The sequence below is a fragment of the Nipponia nippon genome, unplaced genomic scaffold (assembly GCF_047370975.1).
Source record: "Nipponia nippon isolate SJK-2023a ecotype South Korea unplaced genomic scaffold, ASM4737097v1 scaffold_4, whole genome shotgun sequence".
NCBI lineage: Eukaryota > Metazoa > Chordata > Aves > Pelecaniformes > Threskiornithidae > Nipponia > Nipponia nippon.
The window spans coordinates 60332944-60356454 of record NW_028262358.1 but is presented as its reverse complement, the minus strand read 5'-3'; the positions used below and the strand labels follow the sequence as shown (position 1 = coordinate 60356454).

Here is a 23511-nt window from a genome sequence, read left to right as displayed (position 1 = left end):
AGAAGGGTCCTACTGATCCTAGGTCTTGTCAGGTGACTATATAGGGCTGCCTCAGTAGGGGAATTGGTCTTTATTAAGCAGCTCAGCTCCCCTGCTTCTCCTTCCCTCTTTTATTTTGTGAGCAATTTTGAGAATTCAGGCCCAAATTAATTTATAACCTTTTCTCCACTTAACATACAAATAAGATTATGTTTGCTCCAACTTCCACTGCTTGATTGTCATAATTTAGGCCTGTTTCCTGTGTTCAATTGCTTCTACTATGTGAAACAACATTAATGTTAGTACTGTTAAACAACTCATCCAAATTGAAAACCACAGCGGTAGTAATCTCTGTAAAGACCACTAAACTTAAACAGAAATCCCTTCTCTTAGGAATGAAAATAGAGAGGAGAGCAGGAAATCAGAGCTGCCCATGCCTAATGCTGCTTTTTGAAGTCTGTGGGAATTTTGCCACTAGTGTCAGTGAGGCAGATTCAGGCTCTTGCATGCTGTGTTCTTGGGTGCTGCGTTGCTTAATGGAAAGTTTAATGCACTTGGATAAAATTTAAGCTAATTAGACTGTGTAATAGTTTTAGGAGTTAGCAACATCAAAGCAGCATATTTTTGCTTTTATAGTCCTAAGTTTCTTTACCGAGTAAAGTATTAAGCTGTTGCATTCTTTGTAGATTGCTTCAAATTATTTGTTACAAAATAATAATGCTATTCTTGTTGTAAATGAACACATCTGTGATGCACATTCCTATTCTAAAACCTTTCCTGGTTTCTGCTGGTGAAGTTTTAGGAACAACTTGGACCTGGCCCACCTCTACTCCCCCCGACTTCAACTTCAGTGTTACTGAAGGCAGTATGGGACAGCCTTGACCAGTGCTGAGCAATATTTTAAAATGCCACATAATGTGTATGTTATGTGTAATATTTCTGCTTGGAAAACTGACCAGCAAAGAGCCAAGCAGAAATCCACGGGTTTCTCCACAGTGCCCTGCTGGCATCTTGTGTCCATGACCTGTAAAGAAAGCCTTCATCACAGATGGAGGAATTTGGGAGTTCCTCCCAAGTGACTGAAGAATGATCCCTTCTTAGTCTCCTGTTGAAGGTGCCTGCTCTTGATCCAGCTTCCAATGACTTCCTTTGTCTTTCCACTGACTTTAACTGGATTTAGTGTAGGCCTGACATTGTTAGATGCCATTTTTAGGAAAGAAATGTATTGGAGAATGGGGGTTTTCTTTGTTGTTTTGGAACATAGTTCAAGCGTAACCAAAAACTCATTTCAGCAAAGACCAGCTGTTGAAATGTGAGGGATTCCAGCCCTTTCTGTTTTGCCTTTCTGCTATATTCTCTAATAATAAATAGTCTTCATACCAAATTGTAACATATAAGTGCTTTCTGTTGAAAAGCCGTAGTTGTTTGTATTACCACACCAGATCTGCAAGGAGGAGCAAGGCCTAGAGACACAAGGACAGGCACAGAGGCATGACCATGCTGCTCACAGCACTGTTCTGATACAATGGCCATTAACTTAAAAGGAAGGCTTAGGATGCTTTTATTTTTGGTAGTCCAAAAAATAGCTGCAATTTTTAGTTTTGTGTTCTGAAATCTCAGGTTTTATATTTTTGCTATAACATCACCTTCTGCTGAGAAAGGAACCTTTTCATCCTTGGCATTACTTTGAATGTGTCTATTATGCCCGGTCCTATTTTTGTGCTCTCTGTTCTGAACATTTTAATGGTATCACAGTCAAAATCACCTCAAGGAAAAGTTTATCCACAACTCAGATGCTTTTGTGGAATGCTTTTAATTTCTCGCCACTTTCATATTTCTTTCTGTCTCATTCTGTGTGTTTTCTAACATTTTGTCTGCTGTTTGTATTACATCTTCACTGAGTGACTTATGCAATAGTCAGCTTTTTTTTTTTTGTCTGTCCAGTTAGTGTGAAGAAGTTAGTAGTGTTTACAGGTGACTATGTGGGCCTACCTGTGCCACCAGTCTTGAGTTATAGCTACCCATCACTGCTTATCTTCAAAGCCAGCATAACAGCAAGATTGGTAAAGAATTTAATGCTGACATCTTAAAACTTTTTAAAATATGCCAGGGTAGTTAAGAATAAAATTCCCAGTGACTTTTAGTGAAAATTTAGATTCCCTGAGTATTTAGGTGCTTTAAAAATGACTCTTTATATACTTTAAATCAAGTAATGTTAACTACAAAATAAATTAATAGTGATTTGTTAAACAGTTTGACAGCCACAATAATTCAGTATTAGTTCAGCCTGTCTAGTACAACTGAAACAAGAGGAGAAATATGCATTGCTAGTTATCAACCACCTATCTTCAGGTATGAGGCAGTCTGTGCTGCACAGCTTGCATGGTTTGTTAATCCTTCCTTCAGGCTCCTCGCATCGTGTAGCAGTGAGACCACAGCCTGTGTGTAGGCACACTGTCCTGGAATAGCTCTGAGTCATGCTGTCGGAGAAGAAAGCCGGCTTTGTGGTATGCGCCATGGCAGCGCAGGGGCCCCCACTGCTGCATGTGCCTCTGATGAGGGTACAGCTTCATAAACTCCTCTCTCTGAGCCAGCTTAGCTCAACAGACCAGGACAAAGTGGGATAGACGCCGCTCTTCCCCTGCTTTCCTGCTTGCTCCAGCTGTCACCATTTCAGTCAAAGAAGAGAGAGGCATAAAGACTTATCCCCGTTGTGTTTACCTACAGCACAGTCCATTTTTTTATATTGACAGCACTAATACTAGCAGTACAGGTTGCTGTAGGTGACGTGTAATTTGTAATTGATTACTGCTGCGAGAATCTATCTGCTTTTATATGGCACACAATAAAAGATGTAAGGTTGGGTGTAGCAAATCCGGTGACACCAGCAGAGCATGGCAGCATTGCCATTTATTTGAGTGTAGGCCTACTGTTTTCAAAATCAAGAATTTTGTTCTTCACAATTAAAATGTTTTCTTTCTGGGATCTCACTGTGACAAAAGTGGAAGGAAGCACTCAGCTTCATATTGCGTCAGCTGTCAAGTTAAAAGGTATTTATTTACTTTGGGAAGCTAGCGTGAGTCATTCTGAAAAGTTTATAGAAATTGTTTTCATCATAATATGGAACAGGCTCTTATTACGCAGTATACACGACTTGTGCTCTAAGAGTTTCTCAGAAAACAAATAACAAAGTGGTTTAACAGATTATTTTTATCAGTGCTTCATAATCAATACTTTTCTCTATAATTGTTCAAGATAACTGTAACCAGTTCTACCACATCTATCATTATCCCTTCTGTTTTGTTGCAACTATCCCTCCGCACAGTTATGGGTACTAAATATCATTTTGGTTAGTTGGGAATCCTGTAATAGGCAGCATAGTAGTAGCAGTGACTGTTCACTTATGACTTCTGTTTTGCAGCCAAAGTGCTGAGGTAGGGAGTGGCATCGGTATATTAAGTTTTCCTCTTCTGAAGTAAAGGGAATAGATGAGTGAAGCCAGAATCTTTTAGGAAAGATGGTTAAGTGCCAGGAGACTCTGGGGCTGAAGTACTGGAGGGCTGAAGGAATTGGCAATCCTGTAGGCAATTTCCATGCTTCTACTAAAAATAAATGCCATAATAAACTTGTGCCTCACAATATATCTGAGGTATACAGCAAAAGACTGCTAATGCACATCCACCCTACTGAGGCTACTGCCATATGTTAACCACTCCACAGAGACCAAAGGAATGTTAGGAGGAAATCAGTATCTCTGGGAGCAGGGCAGGAGCAACCTAGCCAGGGATAGCTGGAATTTCTCTGCTAAAATACATCCATTGGGGAAAAAAACAAGCCAAGCCAGCAGGTAGTCACATTTTTATCTTCTTCTCCAGCAACATGTTACCAGTAAAACAGAGGATATGGCAAGAAAAAAGAAAAGTGTACTGGTGTTCAACAAAAAAAAACCAAAAAAACCCACCAACCAGGGACTGTGTAAATTTACTTACTTATTTCTTTACATCTGCAACAGTGAAATGTGTGGAGTATTTAGTTTACATTTGTGATTTGTTTATGAGGTTTGGGCTTTTCTTTTCTTTTTCTTTTTTTCCTAGACTGAGAGGTTGTTTTCTAATGCCAGCTCTTTTAATGCCATTTCACTAATAAGAGTACTTCAGAATTATCGGTTGGAGTTATTCAGTTTTCAGAATGATGTCTGACAGAAAGAGGGAGCAACATCTGTACACGAAGCTGTAGTTTTATACTGTACCAGACTAGGCACCTCTGGGAAGTGCAACTCTGAGCTGTCATTATGGGGACATCTTTCTGGAAGATTTTTGGAGATGAAGCCCTCGTCTGTCTAGGAAGGGGTACCTGAAAACGCTACTAGCCCTCTCCCACGCAGCGCCCCTACAGATTTTTTCTCCTACTGTTCTTCAGGTAGACCGCAAGACCCTTTAGCTCACTGCTGCTTTCTTGCACGGGGGGCCGTTGATGAAAGCAGCTCAGTTCGGTGTGTGCCCTGCTCACTGTATGTGTGCTGGCAGTGCTGCCACTTCCCAGGCTGCCAGGAACTGCTCACACACCGCGAAGGTCTGTCTTTATTCAGGCTGCTGGGTATCCAAGGGCAAGGCTAAGATGAAGACAGCCCAAAGCAAGCTTGCTTTTTCCTTTTTTCCACATTTTGGCTCCCATGGAGATCCAATATTCCATGCTTCAGTGGCGTCACCTCCTACTAGCCAGAGCCAAGCAATGCTCTTGGGTACCGACATATTCTCTTCTCCAACATGTGTTTTCTGTGTCCCAGGAGGAAATTTTTGAGCCTTCCACTCTGGGCTTCTTTGCTGTGTCCTGCTAGAACCGCTTTTCTGTTCATTATTTCCCTTCCAGAGAAGCTATGTTTTTGGACAAGGGTGGGGACTGCTTTATTTCTCTCACAGGAAAGAGACTTGGGCACTTTGAACTACTTCTTATGCCCAAGAAAGTAGCACTGGGCTACAGTACAAAACAGCTATTACTGCTCAAACTTGAATTACTCATCTGAGCAACTAGACTTTCCTAATTAGGACTAAAAGTTTCAGAAGTGTGTCAGGGTGTTTTTCACTCCATCAAAATCTAGACATTTAAATGTTAGGCATCTGTTCTTCATTAATCTTCTAGTCTTCCTCTGTAGTTAATGGGGAGAGAGACCCTCTGGAGGATGACTTGTCCCATCCTGACAAGTTTTGTCAGGTGGGATGAATCAGCTCTTAAGCTCCTAAGCCATCAGCAGCCAGATTTTTAAATTTAATTAGGGCCCATTTAGAAGTCACAGCTCATAACTTTATGCTTTCATCTTTTAATATATTTTAAAATAATCTAAATCTTCTGAAAACATTTCTTAGCTCTTTTGATGAGATGCTTATTTAATGGTAACTAGAGGATGAAATTTCCCATCTGTACTTTCATGTTGTGGCCCTACATATACAAAAATAATAATTTACAGCTAATGAGCAACATTGTCTTGGTGACACTGTTCCATACTCAAAAAAACAGAGTTTGTCAGATATTTATGTTTCCACACATTTGGCCTCTGCTGTTCTGACTCAAACACTCAGATAATTTTCCTTGCAGTTTTGAGGTTTTGGCTCTTCTGGTTTATAATGCTACCAATAACATCAATTTAGAAGAGGAAGATATCCGACAGAAGCTCATAAGTAATAATGGGACTATGGAAGGATATAAGCTTCATGCTGTGGTTGTTGATCCAGTGGGTAAGTAGTTTTCAGCTTTGTTACACAACGGATTTTGTTTGCTTGTCCATAAATAAGCATCCTCTGTGTTAAAATAATCACGTGTTTCCAAACGGTATGGCTGTTTCAGATTTTAAATTGTCCCTTTAAGCCTCATTGTTCCACTAATCTCAGAGAGCTGTGCTCAAGATATCTCTTTTAACACAAACACAGTTGTCCAGGTTGCTTTAGTCAGTGTTTTGCTGTCTGGTTCAAAGAGGCTGGGGCAGCTCCTGACAGCTCCTCTGGTAGTTTGAGGATAAAGAAGTGTGATTTACAGTCAGAACTATAATGAGACATTTTGGACCTTCAAGGCTTCTCATGCCCACTTCTCAGTCATGTTGTTTGTGCTCCTGCCAGCTGCTGCCCTTAATCAATCTCCTTTTAGCTCTCATTTTTTCCCATTCAACTTCTTCCAGTGAGAGATTGCCCTTCCCTTGGGAGGGATGAGGTGGGGACTGGTGGAGTGCAAGTGGATGCACATTCAATCCTTTCCCTTGAGCAGCAGCAGTATATTTTGTCCCCTGTTGTGCACACCTCCATTGCCAGTACTCTATAGATAACAACCAAGCATTCCATTTGAAGATAGCTTTGTGCTGTAGACTGGCTGATGAGCTGTGGACAAGGAATGGAAGATGATTAGATGAAGAAATTTACTATTAACACTGATATATTTTTATTTTCACAGAAAAATGTTTAGCTGAAGAAAACCCTCCAAACTATTTTTGGCCAGATACCAGACCAACTGTGACCAACTTCACATTATGCCATGGGAGCTCAGTTCAGACTGCATCAAGAACCTGGTAGGTGTTCAAATATCTAAGAAGCTGAGAGCTTCAAATGCAACTTTCTGGTTATATAGTTAAACTGCATCCTCCATAATGGTTGCCATTGGCTGGTATTGTATTTCAGGAAGATGCTTTTTCTATACTGTGAGAGATTATGTGTGTGCAGTAAGCATATGTACTTCATTGGTAAGAAAAAAAACCTCATCTACCACTTCTGTAGGGCATATTGATGCCCACAATTAATACATATTCAAAATGACTATAAAAATAGCATCTTCTTACAGAATGAAACTGCTTTCTTCAAGTCACGATGTTTATGTTACCAAAACCAAAGTTTCACATTTGCTACCACTCCACTACTACTATCTGACTTGCAGAAGAAATTCTCAACAAAATTCTGTGAAGATGAGATGTGTATTTGGTTTAATCCAGAACCTCTCATCTTGTTAAGGGAAAGTAAAAGAAATCCTGTGAAACAAGCATTTTGCCAGTAGTTTGTCATAACTGAAGATGAGGATAATCTTCTGCTTAAAGATTTGAACTTGTGTTTTTAAGGTTTAGGATAAATTTTCTCTAATGTATACTTTCTTTGTGAACATCTACAAAAGATTTAGACACTGTATCTCTATTACCCATTTGTAAAATGGAAATATTATTACTTCCTTTGATATATTACCAAAACAATATTGCTTTGATCTCCTTTGAGTGCCTTGAACATGGCTATGATGATGCAATATTAATTAATTTCTTCAGTATTTAGGATGATCACCATTAAATGCAATATAGTAGTCTTATCTGCCCACATTGTATCTGGAACATGTTCTGAAAAGACCAGATATTTTACTTTTTGAAAACAGTATGGCAACATGGATATGAATCAGCTTTGAGGTTCTGTGCCAAACAGGAAAGAAACCAGCATTATATTTAACTAACTCACTTCCTCAGCCTCTTAATCTTGTACAAGAACTGCTGGATTATGATTGACCAACTTTTATTGTAGAGTGAGTAGTGCAGAAGTCAAATTGTTTTTATGTCAGAGCCTCAGAATCATTAAAAATTAAGGCTTCTGGCCTTTGCTGCCCCAGTATTGCTTATCTTTATTGTTCATTTGTGGTCTACACAATACCATTGATTGTCCGCGTACAGCACTTCTTATAAAAAAAATTACTGTGTTCTGCACTGTGCAATGCTTTCCTTGCCTCTGCCTCCACTAGCTTTTGCCAATATGGAGCACAGGTGGGATGTGTTCTGAGAAGAGGCAGCTCTTCTAATGGTCTCTTCTAGTCCAGAGCATCCCACAGCAGAAGTTTACCTGCTAGTGTGCTGTTATAATAAAGGTGATCAACTGAGGAATAACTTTATTCTATCATGCTGAATGAAAGGAAAACTTTTTCCCATTCTTCATCCTGCCTTTGCCACGCTCTGATAACACGATTGTCTTTAAAGCAAACTGAGGAAAAAGTGTGTTTAATTCTGGAGCCATATCTGGGTGTTTTCCTACGGTATGGCTTTTTAAAAAAGCATTTTGAAAAAAAATGTCTTTATATCTGCCTCTCACCTTGGACCTGGATCTGATGATGACCTGCCCTAATTTTCATGAGTGGCATAAGTTTATATCTCCTCATAGCTCCTATGTGTGTTCTTCTGAGAGGTATTATGGCTTGCTATTGACTTGATCAAAGCCATTTATATCAAAGGGAAATTATAGAAACAGCATCCAATCAGGCCATAATAGGGGGCATAATAGTTTGTGTCAACATTTTGTGTTAACATCAGTGGAAAAGGACCTGGGGGTGTTGGCTGACAGCTGGCTGAATATGAGCCAGCAGTGTGCTCAGATGGCCAAGAAGGCCAGTGGCATCCTGGCTTGTATCAGGAATAGTGTGGCCGGCAGGACCAGGGAAGTGATCGTCCCCCTGTACTCAGCACTGGTGAGGCCATACCTCGAACACTGTGTTGAGTTTTGGGCCCCTCACTACCAGAAAGACATTGAGGTGCTGGAGTGTGTCCAAAGAAGGGCAATGAAGTTGGTGAAGGGTCTAGAGCACAAGTCTTATGAGGAGCGGCTGAGGGAGCTGGGGTTGTTTAGTCTGGAGAAGAGGAGGCTGAGGGGAGACCTTATTGCTCTCTACAACTACCTGAAAGAAGGTTGTAGGGAGGTGGGGGTTGGTCTCTTCTCCTAGGTAACAAGCAAAAGGATGAGAGGAAATGGTCTCAAGTTGTGCCAGAAGAGGTTTAGATTGGATATGAGGAAAAATTTCTTCACCAGAAGGGTTGTCAGGCACTGGAACAGGTTGCCCAGGGAAATGGTTGAGTCCCCATCCCTGGAGGTATTTAAAAGATGGGTAGATGTGGTGCTTGAGGACACGGTTTAGTGGTGGACTTGGCAGTGCTAGGTTAACAGTTGGACTTGATGATCTTAAAGGTCTTTTCCAACCCAAATGATTCTATTCTATGAACATTTGGGTCTTTCCTGAAATACAAGTCCAGGATTTCCACTGATGCAGTTTATCAAATCAGTATAGGAATCAGCTGGAAATTTGTCCAAAAGAGCTGGGGTTTCTCTCAGCACTGTCACTTAATTGATCACATATTTCCACTGTCAAGCATACATATTTCATTTCACTAGGGGCCATGTTGCTAGGAAAATTGTGAAGAGTGGACCACTGTGCCACCTACAACAGAATTATGAAACATTTAGATAATTTTGCTATTGTATGTAATGTGAATTTTGTCATTTTTCCACTTCAGCTATTTGGGTCTGAAGAATTATACATCATACTGGGGCCAGCCTGATCTTAGAAATTGCACAGGTGGGTATATGGATATTGGTCTCTGGCTAAAGGAATAGTTTTGTAGACTTCGGTTACTGCTTACTATAAGGAAGTTACATTAAGGAAGAATATCTTCCTCCTTTATGCTAAGTTGTTTAAAATCTTTCTAAAAAATCAGTGCAAAGTAAATATTTGAACTCTGGGGAGGTGCACCAAGTTGAATTCAGCCCACCCATGAAAAGCTCTGGATACCAGTTAATGAAATATATCAAACTCTTCAGGTAATTTAAACAAGAATAGAGACAGATGGTAGCTTGCCTCAATTTGATATTCAAGTTCAGACAAATTTTTATATGTTTTCAATGCCTGTAGGTGCCAGTGGAAAGACTCCCACTCGCTTCACTGGGCTTACGATCAGACATTTTCAGATTTATTCTGTTTGCAAAATACCCCTTGATGTCATTCTGGCCTTAAAAGTGTAATAAAATAAATAGACAACAATTTTATGGCCCCTTTTTTTAGTGTCAGAGCTAGTGAAGAGAGTGGCACTCTCATATAATTCAGAGCACCTACCGTAAGCTCCTCTTCTGAATAGCTTCTTGGAGAAGCTTCTTTTTCTTTCTCCACTGATAAAGGGGTCCTAGGGAGCCTGGCTACCTAACATAGTTGACTGAGTACTTGCAGTCAGGCTATGTGAAAACATTGTTTCACGTAAAATGAACATTCTACGGTAAATGTAGCAAAAGCTATATTATGAAGCACAACATTAAAAAACCACAGCCAGTTGCAGGCTAAAGGCTGATCTTTTAAAATCTTATTTGTGAATTCCAATAAATCTCAAATATTCTGATATTGTAAAATGTTAGTGTTTACATTAGTTTTCTATCCAGGTGGCATCAAACTTAGAGTTTAACATGTGATTTACACTAATGTTTTGCCATTGGACACACTGTCAAACTTTCCTTACCAGGAAGATTCTGTTCATGAAATTTGCTTGTGTGTTGTGCTTGCCAACCCTCTGAGTAAGAGTACAATCCTCTGAAGGAACTGAAACATTTACAGTGGGGTCAGACTTTCTCCCCAAAGCTTAAAAGAGTGAATATTTTGTCAGTAATAGTGACTTTGGATGCATTTGTTTCATTTCAAGAGTCAAACTGTTTTTCCCAGTGAGAAGAAAAAGGATAGCATAAGGAAAAAAAAAAAAAAAAAGAGAGAAAATATGCTTTTTATTTCTTACTTCCCCTTTTTGCTTTCATTCAGTCCTTTCAATAATAGTTCTGATTTACAAACTCAAATCAAATTAAGGAAAAGACAGACACAGCCAATGAGGACAGTATATAATAATCAGCAGGTTCTATGTACTTTTCCATAAAATTATACATTTGATAGAATTATAAAATCCTATGTTCATTACAAGTACCACAGAACATGCTCTAGCTTTCAACAATGAGGATAAAAATTTGTATTTCTGAATTACTCCAGGACTAATACGCATTATTTTCTCTTTTTACTTCATTTTACGTGTACACCTACAGAAAATGCAGCTGATATAGCCAATCAGCTTCTGAATCTCACTGGTGAAGGGCAGCAGCTAACCTCAGACAAAGTAAATGATGTTGTGCAGAAGCTCAAAAAAATTGTGAACGATGAAGAAATTGATGAATCTCTAGGTTCTACCGTGGTGACAATTTTTTCCAATATTCTAACCAGTTCAGACAGTGTATTGGCAGCATCATCTTCAGAGTAAGTATTTCTGCATTTGAGACAAGCTTTTGAGAGCAACCTGCATGGTTGGAAGGATTCATCCTTCCATATATAGACAAACAACTGCAGTACAAAAATCAAACTTTTCTGATTTCCATCAAAAATAATTTTCCAAATTAGATATACAAATACTTCTTCTTGTACTAAAATTAATGTGCATGACAAAGATAAAGTATTTGGATGGAAAAGAAGTCTCCTGATACATGACACAGCATAGACCAAAGTATTGTTGGAAAATTATTTCAGGACTAGTGATATGTAGTCAGATAGTTTCTATCAATCAAAAGCTTTTGTTTTCATCAGAGATGCATAAATTTACAGCCTGACAGTCTCCTTGTGAATACACAGATGGGTGATAGAAACATAGTCAATAATAAGAGGATCATCTTAAACAGGGAGAGCATACAGAGCTGTATTCAGTTTTTAGAATAATTTTATTTCTCTTTTTAGAGCTCTAAAAACTATTGATGCCTTGGCTTTAAAGATCCAGTTCACTGGTCCATCCATGAGTATTTCAACACGAAACCTCGCACTTGGAGTGTCTTCTATAAACTCAACTTCATTCAAAGGTGGTTCTTTCAGTGTCAGTCCACAGAATAATGCATCTGATTTCCAGGTACGGAACAAACAGTTGTATTTGAATGTGAAATGTGCCTGTTGTTCCAAGCGTTTACTGCAGTTCCTATAAAACCACTTACAACTCCCAGTTCTGCCCCTACTTTCTATTTCCTTTTTCCTGCAATCGTCCAAACAGATTAATGTAGTATTTCCTTGAGTGACAGGAAACCCAGATAAACTCACATGTTCCATATGGATGAAAAGTAATTTGCTTACAAATCCATGGACAGACTTTATCCTTTTTTAGTTGTTTTTTTTTTTTATTGATGAAAAGGGAAAATAATCTTTAACAGTCTGCTGTATTACCCATTGTACACTAGCTAACAACTCCATTGATGCATTTCAGCTTTAGAATAAGACACCTATTTCTGCAGATATAACAGGTCTTCAACCTTCCAGTATAGTTTAAACACCTACTGCTAACAGAGACCTAAAGCTGATCCAGTTGTCCACATGTAGGTTGATAGGCCTGTGCCATTCGGGATGTCCGAGGTGGTTCAAGACATTCATGCGGAGCTTGTCCAGCCTAGACATGAAAAATAAAAGAAACACAGATCACTCAAAATGCAGAATGGTCTCCAGTGCTACAGTATCTAGACAGGCTGCTATAGTTAAGATATTTGTCATCACCTCAAAAATATTTTTTCTTCTTTAGAAAGAATAGAATAGAATATGCTCAGACATCTAAAGGATATGAAATAGCATTTGAGATGCACATGAGCACCTATTGTGATATTGCAAACGATTATGTTGAAATCAGTAGCAATGAGGTGCCTAGGCTTTTTAAATTTCACTACGTGCCTCTCTGCATCTTATGGCACCTTAGTGCTTTTAAAAATGTAGTGCAATATACTTTTTTCACAGTTATATAAGAAGTCTATGACAGAGGTAATGTAATCTCAGTTTCCTAGGAGTCTAACCACTCAAATACAGTGAGCCTTACTTGGAGAAACACACAGCAAAGGTTAAACAGAAAAATAGAAAAACCTACTGTTGTTTAGGCCAGAGGAACCAAATCTGAATCTAAACAAACATGGCATTATGAAAACGATTAAAGACTAATCACTAGAGCGTAAGCATCTTATGGAACCACATTAATTCCCGCTGCAAATTGACAAGACAACAATCATAATAAATGTCTGATCATTTTATAAAGTACTATATAGTGTAAAAATCAAAAACAGTCATGAAGACAGTGCTATAAAAAGTAGTAGTAATATAATAGGCTGCAGGCCTTTTACATGCTGTGTATATAGACTTTGGCTCAAAACTCAAATGCTGGATTAAATAGATACAAATGGATTTCATGTAATTGAGTTTTCACATATTTCTATTCATAGACGTTTTGTCTAAAATTTCTTTGAATCAATTTTATTAGAAATTTTTTATGATTGTGAATCTACTTTTGTTTAGCTCTCTTATTAATGAAGCTCAATAGCTGATTGTTCTTTAATTGTTGTCAAAGGAACGTTTCTCCTCCAGATTTCATCCTGTATTTATGGAAAGAGGAAAGGAAAAATTCTGAAGTCAGGTTTGGGATGTTCGCATGTATAATAAGAATTACCATCTGTGGCTTGAGGACATCCAGGAATTTTCTTGCCCTGGAATCATTTATTACAGCACTGTCTAAATAATCATAAAATCCAAACTCCGTCAAATTATTTATAATGTTCCCATTGGAACATGACTTTGTTCTCAGACTTTTACATTTCCAACAGCTGACTGAGAATTCTTAGCATCCTTCCTACCAGAAAAGTCTGCAGCAGCTGTGGTCACCGTTTATATTTTCCATGCCTATCAGGAAAGATACTTGCTGTCCCTGCTGGAGAGAGATTCCCTTGTGAAAGCCCAGGTTTTTCACCAGTGATGTGATGATCTCTCTCAGGCTCATCAGGGAGCATTAAACTTTTCAAGCTGTATGCCAGAATGTTTCCAGATTTTATTTCATATTTTTTTCTTAAAGTAGATACCAAGCAGATGTATCCATGGCCATTGGAAAGATTCTATTTCAGTCCCCTGTGTCTTTATGTTTCTTGCCAAACCTTTGACTAAGTTAGCGTTTGGTGATTCATATTATTAAATTGTTCCTGTAATACATCCATACTTCTTTATAGAAGCCTCTTCCACTCTATTTGCAGACAATACCTAATGGGACATCTTTATCACACACACACTTTCTGTTTAATGTGGCAGAATTATCCTTTGAAAATCTTTTATTCAACTGCATTTAGCCCTGTCAGCAGATATCTATGAACCACATCTTACTAATTTCCAAGGGTGCCTGTTAGTCACAGTAAATCAGTGAAAATTTAGAAGTTAAAAAAATCTATCAGTAGCCTATGGCTTTTGACTTTCTATTAGCTAATGGTGCTTTTAGGATCATACAACTGATCATGAGAGGCATAAATACATGCCCAAGTTGCCTCTGGAGAAGTCAAGAGTGTGAGTTTCCTTATCTCACAGTAAAATTCTTGAACGCTTTTACTGTAAAGCCACCGTAAGATGGCTTGCTCCCCTTCCTTTGATGGGTAGGGTGGCACACCTTGAGTATGCCATGGTGGGAGAGTGTGCAGTCATAGAATTGCTGCCTGGTAGCTAATAAAATGCAAGTTTGCATCCTCGTTTATTACCTGCTCGCATGTTACATCCCTGTGCCATAGGGGGCCTTCAGCTCTCTGACACATTGCCAGTATAGATTAAGCTTATACCGATAGCAGAAAGTGTCTTTTTTGTGCTACATAGCACGATAAATATAGAGGTGACACTAGTCATTATTTTTAAATCTCTGTTCTGCAACAGAGAGGCTAGAAAAGCTCATAAGAGAATTAATTCAGATGTGCAGATCAAGCCAAATAATACAACTCAAGAAAGAAGGATTCAGAGCATATTTTTCAGTTCTCAACATTGTTTGGTATGAGGAAAAGTATCTTGAGGGTTACTGAAAATTATTATGACTGCCATTATTGTCATCCCGTTATTTCCAAATCATCGTTATAGCAGTGGAGGAGTTTGCTTGTTTGTTTGTTTGTTTTGTCTAATACTTTCCTGTAGCAGAAGGCTGATCTCATGCTGGAAGGGTGGGAAAACCTCCTAAGCCTTCTTTTTATTTATTTGTTGCATCAACTCTTACATAGGTACAGGTCATATTAGTGTTGATTGGTTCTAATCCCACATTTAGATATGTTTGTGTAAGGGTGTGAACCCATTTGTGGACAATGGATGGTTTGGGTTTTGTTTGAACATGTTCTTCTGTTTATTTAACAGATAGATTTTGACAAGGATCAGACAAATGCCTTCGCTTCTGTTGTTCTGCCACCAAGTTTACTGAAGAATTTAAGTCAAGATGAGTTTGAAGTTATATCCAGGGCTCAATTTACTTTCTTCAATAAAAATGGCCTTTTTCAGGTAAACTTTAATGTGTGTTAAGTCATTTCAGTTAGGGTGAGTCAAAGGCAGCTGCTAAAAGTTTCCTGTAGTGTAATCATTTCACAGCATCTTATGAGTTACAGGAATGAGAAGGTGATAGTAGATGTAGGCACTAGAGACAGTGTCGTGTTCAGAGTGACAAAATAGCTGAAGTGCCCAAGTTGAATTCAAGTCAGTGATTTGGCTGCAAATTCCCGTCACATGTGAGAGAAACTTTTTCTCAGGGCAATCTATGGAAAACTGAACCCCAGCTGCTTATAATCAGAGTAAAGTAGCAAGGCCTCTTAAACGGTATAACTTCTGTTAAAATACATTAATATAGGTCCTTGATGTTCAGTGGAGCCAGGTTCTTTTCTATCAGAAGGGAGTTTGGCCTATAACACTGCCAAGTATTCTTTCTTTCTCTTTTCCTTAAAAGAGTTGGTTGGCACTCATATCCAGCTGACTACTTATATTCAGTTGGAAACTCTGGGCTGATGGTCATCAGCCAGAGAACGTTTGTTTCTATACATACTATTCTTCTTTTCATATATGTGTTCTCATAAACACACCGTATTTTAATATGGAATAAGGATAACAATACTTGTACCGGAAAACTCAAGGGACTCAGGTAGATTTGATTTTTTTTCTCCTTGGGGTCCCATCACATGGTAATTATAAATAGTTCCTGCATGGTGGATGCCAAAAAAATTAGGAAGAGTTCGCAGCTTGGAAAAAACAACCAAAACCATACCTGTTTTGAAAAAAAAAATGAGTTAATTAAGAAGGAAACATTTTTTCATAGTGAACTATAGACTGAGCCTCAGAAGACTTGAGTTTGTTTTCCCATTAGCATTTCAGGTGACCTTTGGCTCTTGTGCATCCGCAGAACTCTGTAGTATTGTATTGTCCCTATATTATCGTTTTTATTGGCAGTGTATCCAGATTCTTCAGATAATCTAGGCAAGAAAATACCCATGACCCTCAGTTGCCTTCTGAAATACACCCCGAAGTATCTTTAACTGTTTAAAATAGTGTTCATTTTAAGCCCACTTTTGAGAAAAACAGGATGGATATATTTAATAAAGAAACCAGAAGAATACAGATGTAGGCTTGTCATAATGGCATAAAACCATATAAAGTCAGAACGTGTCCTTTAATGGTGCTAGAATGTGTTTCTAAGGGATACTTAATAAGTCATTGAAAAGCAAAAAATAGGAGAATTTGCATCTAAATTTGCAGCTAAAATTCCTTCCATTTTTTGTGTGTTTTTCAAACTATCCATGGGTGACATGTTTAACACAATTAAATAAAAATGTGTAAAACTCACATTTTAGTAAATCTAAAAATACAGTAAGTCTTAAAAAAATAAATAAATAAGGCCTAAAAATAAAGCCTAAAAATAAATTGATCCACATGCCATCTCAAACCCAATAACTTTATCCATTAGTATAAAAGTATTTCATAAATATATTTATTCCAATCGCAATTAAAAAAATCCCAATGCTTTTAGCTGTATTTCATATAAGCATTCAATGTAACAATGAAACATCGTACTTTACAGCACTGGAGTTTGGTTTTTTTTTATTGTAACTGAGAGAATCCTAGTAAGTTTTATCCTGTCATTCATTAAAAATCTGGTGGTTACATTATTTAGAAGACTATATGAAAAACTGATGTAAGCTATTCAGGGTGAGATTCATTTCACCAAAGGTAGGTGTGTTCAATGTACATACATATGCCTGAACTGTTGTCCATAAGTTGCCTTTAAAGCCAGTCGATGGAGAAGAATGGACACTGTTGAGGTGTGACACATCTCATCCTAGTGCAGGAGTAGGCATCAGTTCCCCAGACAAAAGAGCATAAGAAAAGTTCCCAGACAAAGAAAAGTAAGAAAATATTAAATTGCCTTCCCTAAAGAGGGAAAGAAAAAGTAAAGAAAAGTTCCCCAGACAAAGGAAAAGTAAGAAAATATTAAATTGCCTTCCCTAAAGAGACCATCTGATATTTATTTCTAGTTTTTGTTATCTGCTAGAGGCAGAATCTGCTGAAACCCATAGAAATCTGTCCAAAGGCTTTCATAGACTTTGTCAGATGTTGAAATTTAGGTGGTAGCCAAGAGGTTTTTTCTTGTTTGAATGCTCAAGAACTGTCTAGAAAACTGCAGTTTGATTCCTCTGCAATCTTTAAGTTTTTAGGAAATTATGTCACAAAGCTCCAGTATAATCTGAAATACTGTGTTTGAAAACTCTTGGATGTGGTTCTTAAGGAATGAAATATTCTTCTCAGGATAATGTGCACTTAATAACTGAAGCTATTCTGTCTCTCATGAGTGGTGGGATCCATTAGCCCAGTGCTGAGCTAATATCTGACATCTTCTTAGGGTAACAAAACCCCTAGACTGAAGGAATCAGGGGGGGTTCAGGAGTTTGGCAGCCCAGATTTTTGGAGGGAAAGTGAGTGGCAATAGAATTCATTTGACCTAAGATCTGCTGCCGGCAGTGACCCAAGCTTCCCAGCTTCCCATAAGGCCAACCAGGCATGTAACTATGCAGGTTTCAATGGAAGCTCATCAAAAGAAAATAGTATTCCCAAAGCACTTCCATTTTAATAAATCATCAGTTTCCAAGGAAAACTTCTCTTTTGGAAAATTCTCAACCTGGTACTTTTGACTGCACGTTAGAAATGGCATTGCTCAATGATAACATCAGTCTTCTATTTAAATTCCCATCTTTGGCATTGCTCAGTGATAACTTTGCAGAAAATATTATCTCCTACAGTATGTAACATTGCTTTGAATTTGTTTACTACTTCTTAGTCATTTGCTGTAAGATGGAGGATGATTTAACAACTATACACAGAAAATAGGTTATTCCGCAAAAACTTTGCATCTGCTAAAAAGGAGAGCATCGACAATAAGATAAGAAAGCTAGTTCATTCTTGTTTAGGGAAATGAGCTAATGATATCATGGGTTGTTATCTGCTACATTGTTTGAGTTATAATTTTGTTGGCATCAGACATAATGATCAAAAGGGGAATTTATGCCTTCTAACCTCTCTCTATGATTGTGCCTATATATGTTTAGGACTATAGGGAAAACAGGGAAACTTCCATGAGGCAAACCTATAATTTGATTTTATAAATATAATGTTCTTATAACGTGTGATCAAAAGTGTAGAAATGCTGACAACTCATTTATTCTGGCACACTGCAAAAATGAAACTGTGTACCCTGGCTTTTATGTTATGTGCTGTGTAAGCATTTGTTATATTTTTCTGAATCTTTCAAAGGATGCAGAAAATCCTGCCAATTTGACCAGTTTTGTGGTGGCATGCAGTATTGGAAACATAACCATTCAGGACCTTCAGGATTACGTGAAGGTTACAATTAAGCATACCAAAATTCAGGTAAGACAAGACTGATTATTCAGAGGAACAGGAATGCAGATTATATATAGTAAAGGCTGAACATATAGCCTGATTGATTTGGATAGATTTTGAGTAAGAACATAAACTCAAATGGAAATAAAAACTCTAGAACAAAAGCAAGTAAGCAAAAAGTAAAACCAAATAACCTCTCCCATCCTCACACATTCCTACTCCATTCATGAGCTAACATTTATCTGAAAGACTACTGATTCTGCCACTCAGAGGCAATTTGTGTGCCAATAACGGTAGGCAAAACCTCTGTTCGTGACCATGTTCGTGACCAGTGACCAGGGACACGATTTATTACACTGGAACTTTAGAACGTCTTCAATTCTTTGATCAAACATGAATTGCTTTGTTAATAGTTCCCCAAGTTATTTTGTTGTTATGTGTTTTTCAGCAAAGGAAGAATGGACAGAACCACATTGTTAAAAGATGACTGCAATTCATTTAGGGAAATACAGACCAAATGCAACCTTTTGGCGCATACTGTTTCAGTTAAAAAACGTGTGAGCTTGACTGTTCTCAGACGTGTCAGTAGCTACTCTAAAAGAGACAATAGCACTAGAGAAGTTAAGAAAGATGTTAAAATGCGATACCTAAGTAATTTATGTAATGAGAACCTGGTTCATAATTTTCACAATTCAATTAACTTTACCTTACATTTCATTATAATGATTATTTTAAAGTCACACAAAACAACCTCCACTGTAGACTCTGTAAAGGCATCATACTCATGGATAACTTTAGTGAGACAACAAAATTGCATTATTCTGAGGATGTGGAAAAGGAACAGTGCAGAGGAAGAGTGCTCTAGATTTTATAATCTGGGCAGATCTGTCTATCTACTAGAGTAAGTACTAATTTGACACTAGACAAAATTTCAACAATCCAAATATTTATTCTTCTGCTTATTAAGTGAAAAGATACGTAATAAAACATCTGTTGTAAAGGTATATGTTGATTGGTTTATGTCTGAAGAGATATCAAAGATCTACTTTTAATGTGTTCTTAGGAAGATCCTAAGCCTACCTGTGTCTTCTGGGATATGAATAAAAATGGTAAGTTTAAAAATACTGTCATTTCTTTTATGAGGGGAATAAAGGTGTCTAAGTTTTAAAATTGGTCACAGTCTTGGGCCTTTTTGCTTATTAATCAGTCCTTGCAGAATTAGGTGAAATCTTAGACTGCATCCTTTCTAGTTGGTGAGGTCACTTGTAACAGCAGATGTTAAATATTCTTACTAAAAGTTTTGCATGTAAATTTGGTTAACATTTTAAATTTGTAAGTAGTTTCTCTACTTTTCTGTGCCTGATAGTAGTTTTTCACTGATCTGTCTGCATGTGCAAATTAAATAGTAATTCTAATCAGACACATGAATGTTTCTTAGCCATACTTTTAACTGGCCATTATAAAAATGTTGGATTATTTAATTGTGAGATTGTGCTTGTTACAAATCTTAAACTGTTTTTTCTTCCACGGAAGGTTAGGAACTATATTACACAAACTTCATTTAGAGAGAGACTCAACATGTACCTTGTAAAAAGATGACAGTTTGCACGTTGAGGTCGCATATGGAGACACACATTAACAAAGCATCATTTTAGCTCATTCTTCATTGCTACTGCCTAACCCATGTGTGATGTTAAACTCAAGCTCTTCACCCTTTGCACAGACAAAGCCATTCCAGATCCTTCTGTTTTAGAGATCACTACTGAGACATTACTTCTCTTTACCATGGAAACAGAGATAGAGCAAAGAAATAACTGTCCTTAGCAGTAGGATTTGAGGTGGAGCGGTTTAGTACAGAGAGTCTTGCAAGAAATAAAATTCACCATCCAAAGTTGTAGCTGAAAGCAGGAAGTTCGACAGAAGAACTAAGAATGCAGAAGGACATAAAAGAGAAAAAAAAAAAAAAAAGATAACCTAGTTAGGAAGCTAAACTTAAGAAGCACATCAAAGCAGAAGCACACAGGGAGGAAACTATTCTCAGTAGCTGCTCAAGTAGGGGAGAGTTTTAAGTGGGTTTGGAACATCTTCACAGTCTTTTGAGAGATTCTGTCTTGAATTTGAGGTAAAATTCTAGGGCCAGTCAGATAATTTGCTGGGTTTTGCCTGGAGTTGTGCAAAAATGTCTTTAAGAGTTCAGAGAATATGAACTATTTCACAAAGTTAGTCCATATTTTAGCAGGATAAAATGAAAGGAGAAGTAATCAGAAATACAAATTTTACTTTTTAACATTTATTTTTTTAAATAAAATCTTTCTACTTATTTTTTGGAATGGCCTTTTCAGGTGGGGCGGGTAGGGGATAGTTTACTTCATGTTTTTTCTTCAGGCCACAAAGGATAATTGGGATTATCTACCCTGACCTTCTGCATTACATGCTGCAGAGAGGAAGGGTGGAACCTTCTGCTCCTGGGCCATAAATGCTTTCATGTGCCTGGGGATATATGAGTAGGAGGGAGGCAGGTGCAGACATCACATCAGTGTGGTAAATGGGAGTTCTAAAACAATCTTATTGTTGGGTAAAACTTAGGTGTGTCGTAATGCGTGATCCACATAGTAGGTCTTATTCATCCCTCATTAACCAAAAAGCTCCCTACCTTTATTGTAGATCTCCATCTATTGCTTCTGCTCAGTAGTCCATTACTGGGACACTCATCTCATGTGATTCTCTGCAGAAACTAGGAAATCTTACACTTGCTTCTTTCCTGATTGTTTTTAATGTTCACTCATTCAATTTGAGAAAGCACTTCTGCATTTGCACAAGGTGAAGTGAGAAATGTTAAAGGAGAGGGTGGCATGAGTTTGTTGGAAAGTATGGTTTCTCCTGTTTAATTTCGACAGGTGGCAATGGTGGCTGGAACCCTGCAGGCTGCCAAGTGGATGCAGAGTCCAATGAAAATGAGACGGTTTGCTTGTGCAACCACCTCACGCACTTCGGGGTCCTAATGGTAGGCAAACTCACTGTTCACCAAGTTATCTTTCCTAGGAACTGCATTGCAGTTTTTTGTCTTGGGTCAAGACAAGTCTCATTTTTGTTGCTTGGGTTATTCCTTTTGCACATGATTTTTAATAATAATACATCATTTTCCCCCTTATTGTCATAAAGTTATATTTTCATAACAAAATAGCTAGTGATAAGGATTCAGGAATGAGGTAATGAATAAAGTTATATTGTTATGATTATGTTCTTTACAAGTGGCTAAATATTATAAAATAAAAAGTAAAATGTGCCCATAAGAGTATGCTATATTTTGAAAATACTGTGCCACAAAAGACCTGGGGTTGAGACCTCTGAGCGACACTGAAATACAAATAGCATATTATAGCATCCAGCTTCAAAGCTGGGACATGGCTGGGTGAAAAAGTAAGTCAGGGACTGTAAAACCAAGGCCCACTACTAACACTTCCACTAGCGAAACAGAAAAAAATTATCTTAATGAGTCCTAAGGTGCAGGGGGTCCCTGTCATTTCCCTTAACAATATAATCTGACAAAAATGACCTGCAGCTGAGACAGGAGGGTGTAACAAGAGGGAAGTGAATGAGAAACAAGTCTACGTAGATTTGAAATTTCAAGATCAGGAAAGTGGGAAGTTGTTTGCAGGAAAAAAAAAGTAGGAGAAAAAGTTGAGGTGCTGTTTTCAGAACAAAAAAAGAGAGACTCATATAGTCAGGGAAAGAAAAGTGTCCTACAGTAAGTAAAACTGCTAATGAGGATGAAAAGTCAAGGGAGCACAATATTTCCCTTTCATCCTGAGATTCAAGGGACTAAATTGACCCTTGCAAATTTACGTTGCAAATCTGACAAGATTTATATTTGTCTAATGTCAAAAAGTATAAAACAATACCTTCTTTCATGAAATGTGTAAACTCATATTTGCTATTTTCTTATAAATGGCTTTAATCAGCTTTGAGGATGCATTGCAGCACAGGCCTTCTCTTGGAAAAAGTCTGCCCACTGAGGGCTGGGACGAAATGTGTAACTCACATTCTATCAGAGCCTTAAGCAAAGTCTCCAGTCTAGGTAGCTGAGATAGGTAGAGCATAGCCTATCGGGGAGATGAAAGACGGAACCATATAGAGCACTTCAGCCCCAGTAGCATAATTCCTCTAGCATTCAGGTGCCTCCAGCAATTTGCACGTGTGAAGTGTTTTCAAGAGGAAAAAAATCCCAACATGAAAATGATGGAATACTGCTATCTTTTCTTAATATTTGGTCATTTTTTTGTGCTCAGTAATGGGCTGAAATGTTTCTTTCCATCTGAAATTAACATTCTTTGGCCTCTAAAACATACCTGAAGAAAAGATGTTTGCTCCTGATTGCAGCAATGCTGTGGAAGGATTTGGTTTTGATTTAACTTGTTGCAGTGACATGTAGGACTTAACTGCACAAGGGAACCACATGCACTGACTTTTTCAGCTTTGGCCTTTCAGAGCCTTCTTAATAGAGCTGCTCTCTTCATGTCATGCTCAGATGTAGATATGAAAAAGCCACAAGCTTTTTGTCTTTTTGCAAGCTAAATTGTGGTCTTGTTTCACTTTTCATCCTCGAAGGGAGAAAAAAAGGGCTTTCTTTAGGATATATTCAATGAGTCCCTTCACTTCCTTGAACTCTTTTGTGGCAGGAGGAAATAAGGCAGAAGTTCTTTGAATTTGGGCTGTGTTCCAATAGATTTTTATACAGTTTTACCCTTTTAATTGCTTTTCCATTTGAATAATCTTTTTTTACTTTAATTTAGCTATTAAATTATTTTCAAATAACACTCTCCTTATGTATATAAACTGTCATATTAGATTGGGACGGGGTGTAAAAAACTGCTTACAGCTCCTACCTTTTCCTGTGAAGAACAGCAAGTTTTGTAGCATTTTGTTGGTTTCTTTTTGCTAGCTAGTTTTGCTAGGGACAACAGTTACACTGACTGTAGAATGGACACCATTATATGTTAGTATTTGCACACATTTACTCCACAGTGATATAGATCCAAACATTCTCATTTT

At 37.8% G+C, this 23511-nt stretch overlaps 1 protein-coding gene across 5 annotated transcripts in view; it reads left to right on the top strand.

Annotated features, from left to right (window-relative positions):
* Nucleotides 1-23511, top strand: part of ADGRG6 (adhesion G protein-coupled receptor G6) — a 115432-nt gene that overhangs the window by 72227 nt on the left and 19694 nt on the right. For all 5 annotated transcript variants that reach the window (XM_087774077.1, XM_087774079.1, XM_087774076.1 and 2 more), the window contains 9 exons: nucleotides 5572-5711; nucleotides 6418-6532; nucleotides 9269-9330; nucleotides 10827-11034; nucleotides 11506-11671; nucleotides 14938-15078; nucleotides 18370-18486; nucleotides 19523-19568; nucleotides 21357-21463. In XM_087774077.1, coding sequence (XP_087630203.1) covers nucleotides 5572-5711; nucleotides 6418-6532; nucleotides 9269-9330; nucleotides 10827-11034; nucleotides 11506-11671; nucleotides 14938-15078; nucleotides 18370-18486; nucleotides 19523-19568; nucleotides 21357-21463 — 1102 coding nt within the window. The remainder of the gene's footprint in view (nucleotides 1-5571; nucleotides 5712-6417; nucleotides 6533-9268; nucleotides 9331-10826; nucleotides 11035-11505; nucleotides 11672-14937; nucleotides 15079-18369; nucleotides 18487-19522; nucleotides 19569-21356; nucleotides 21464-23511) is intronic.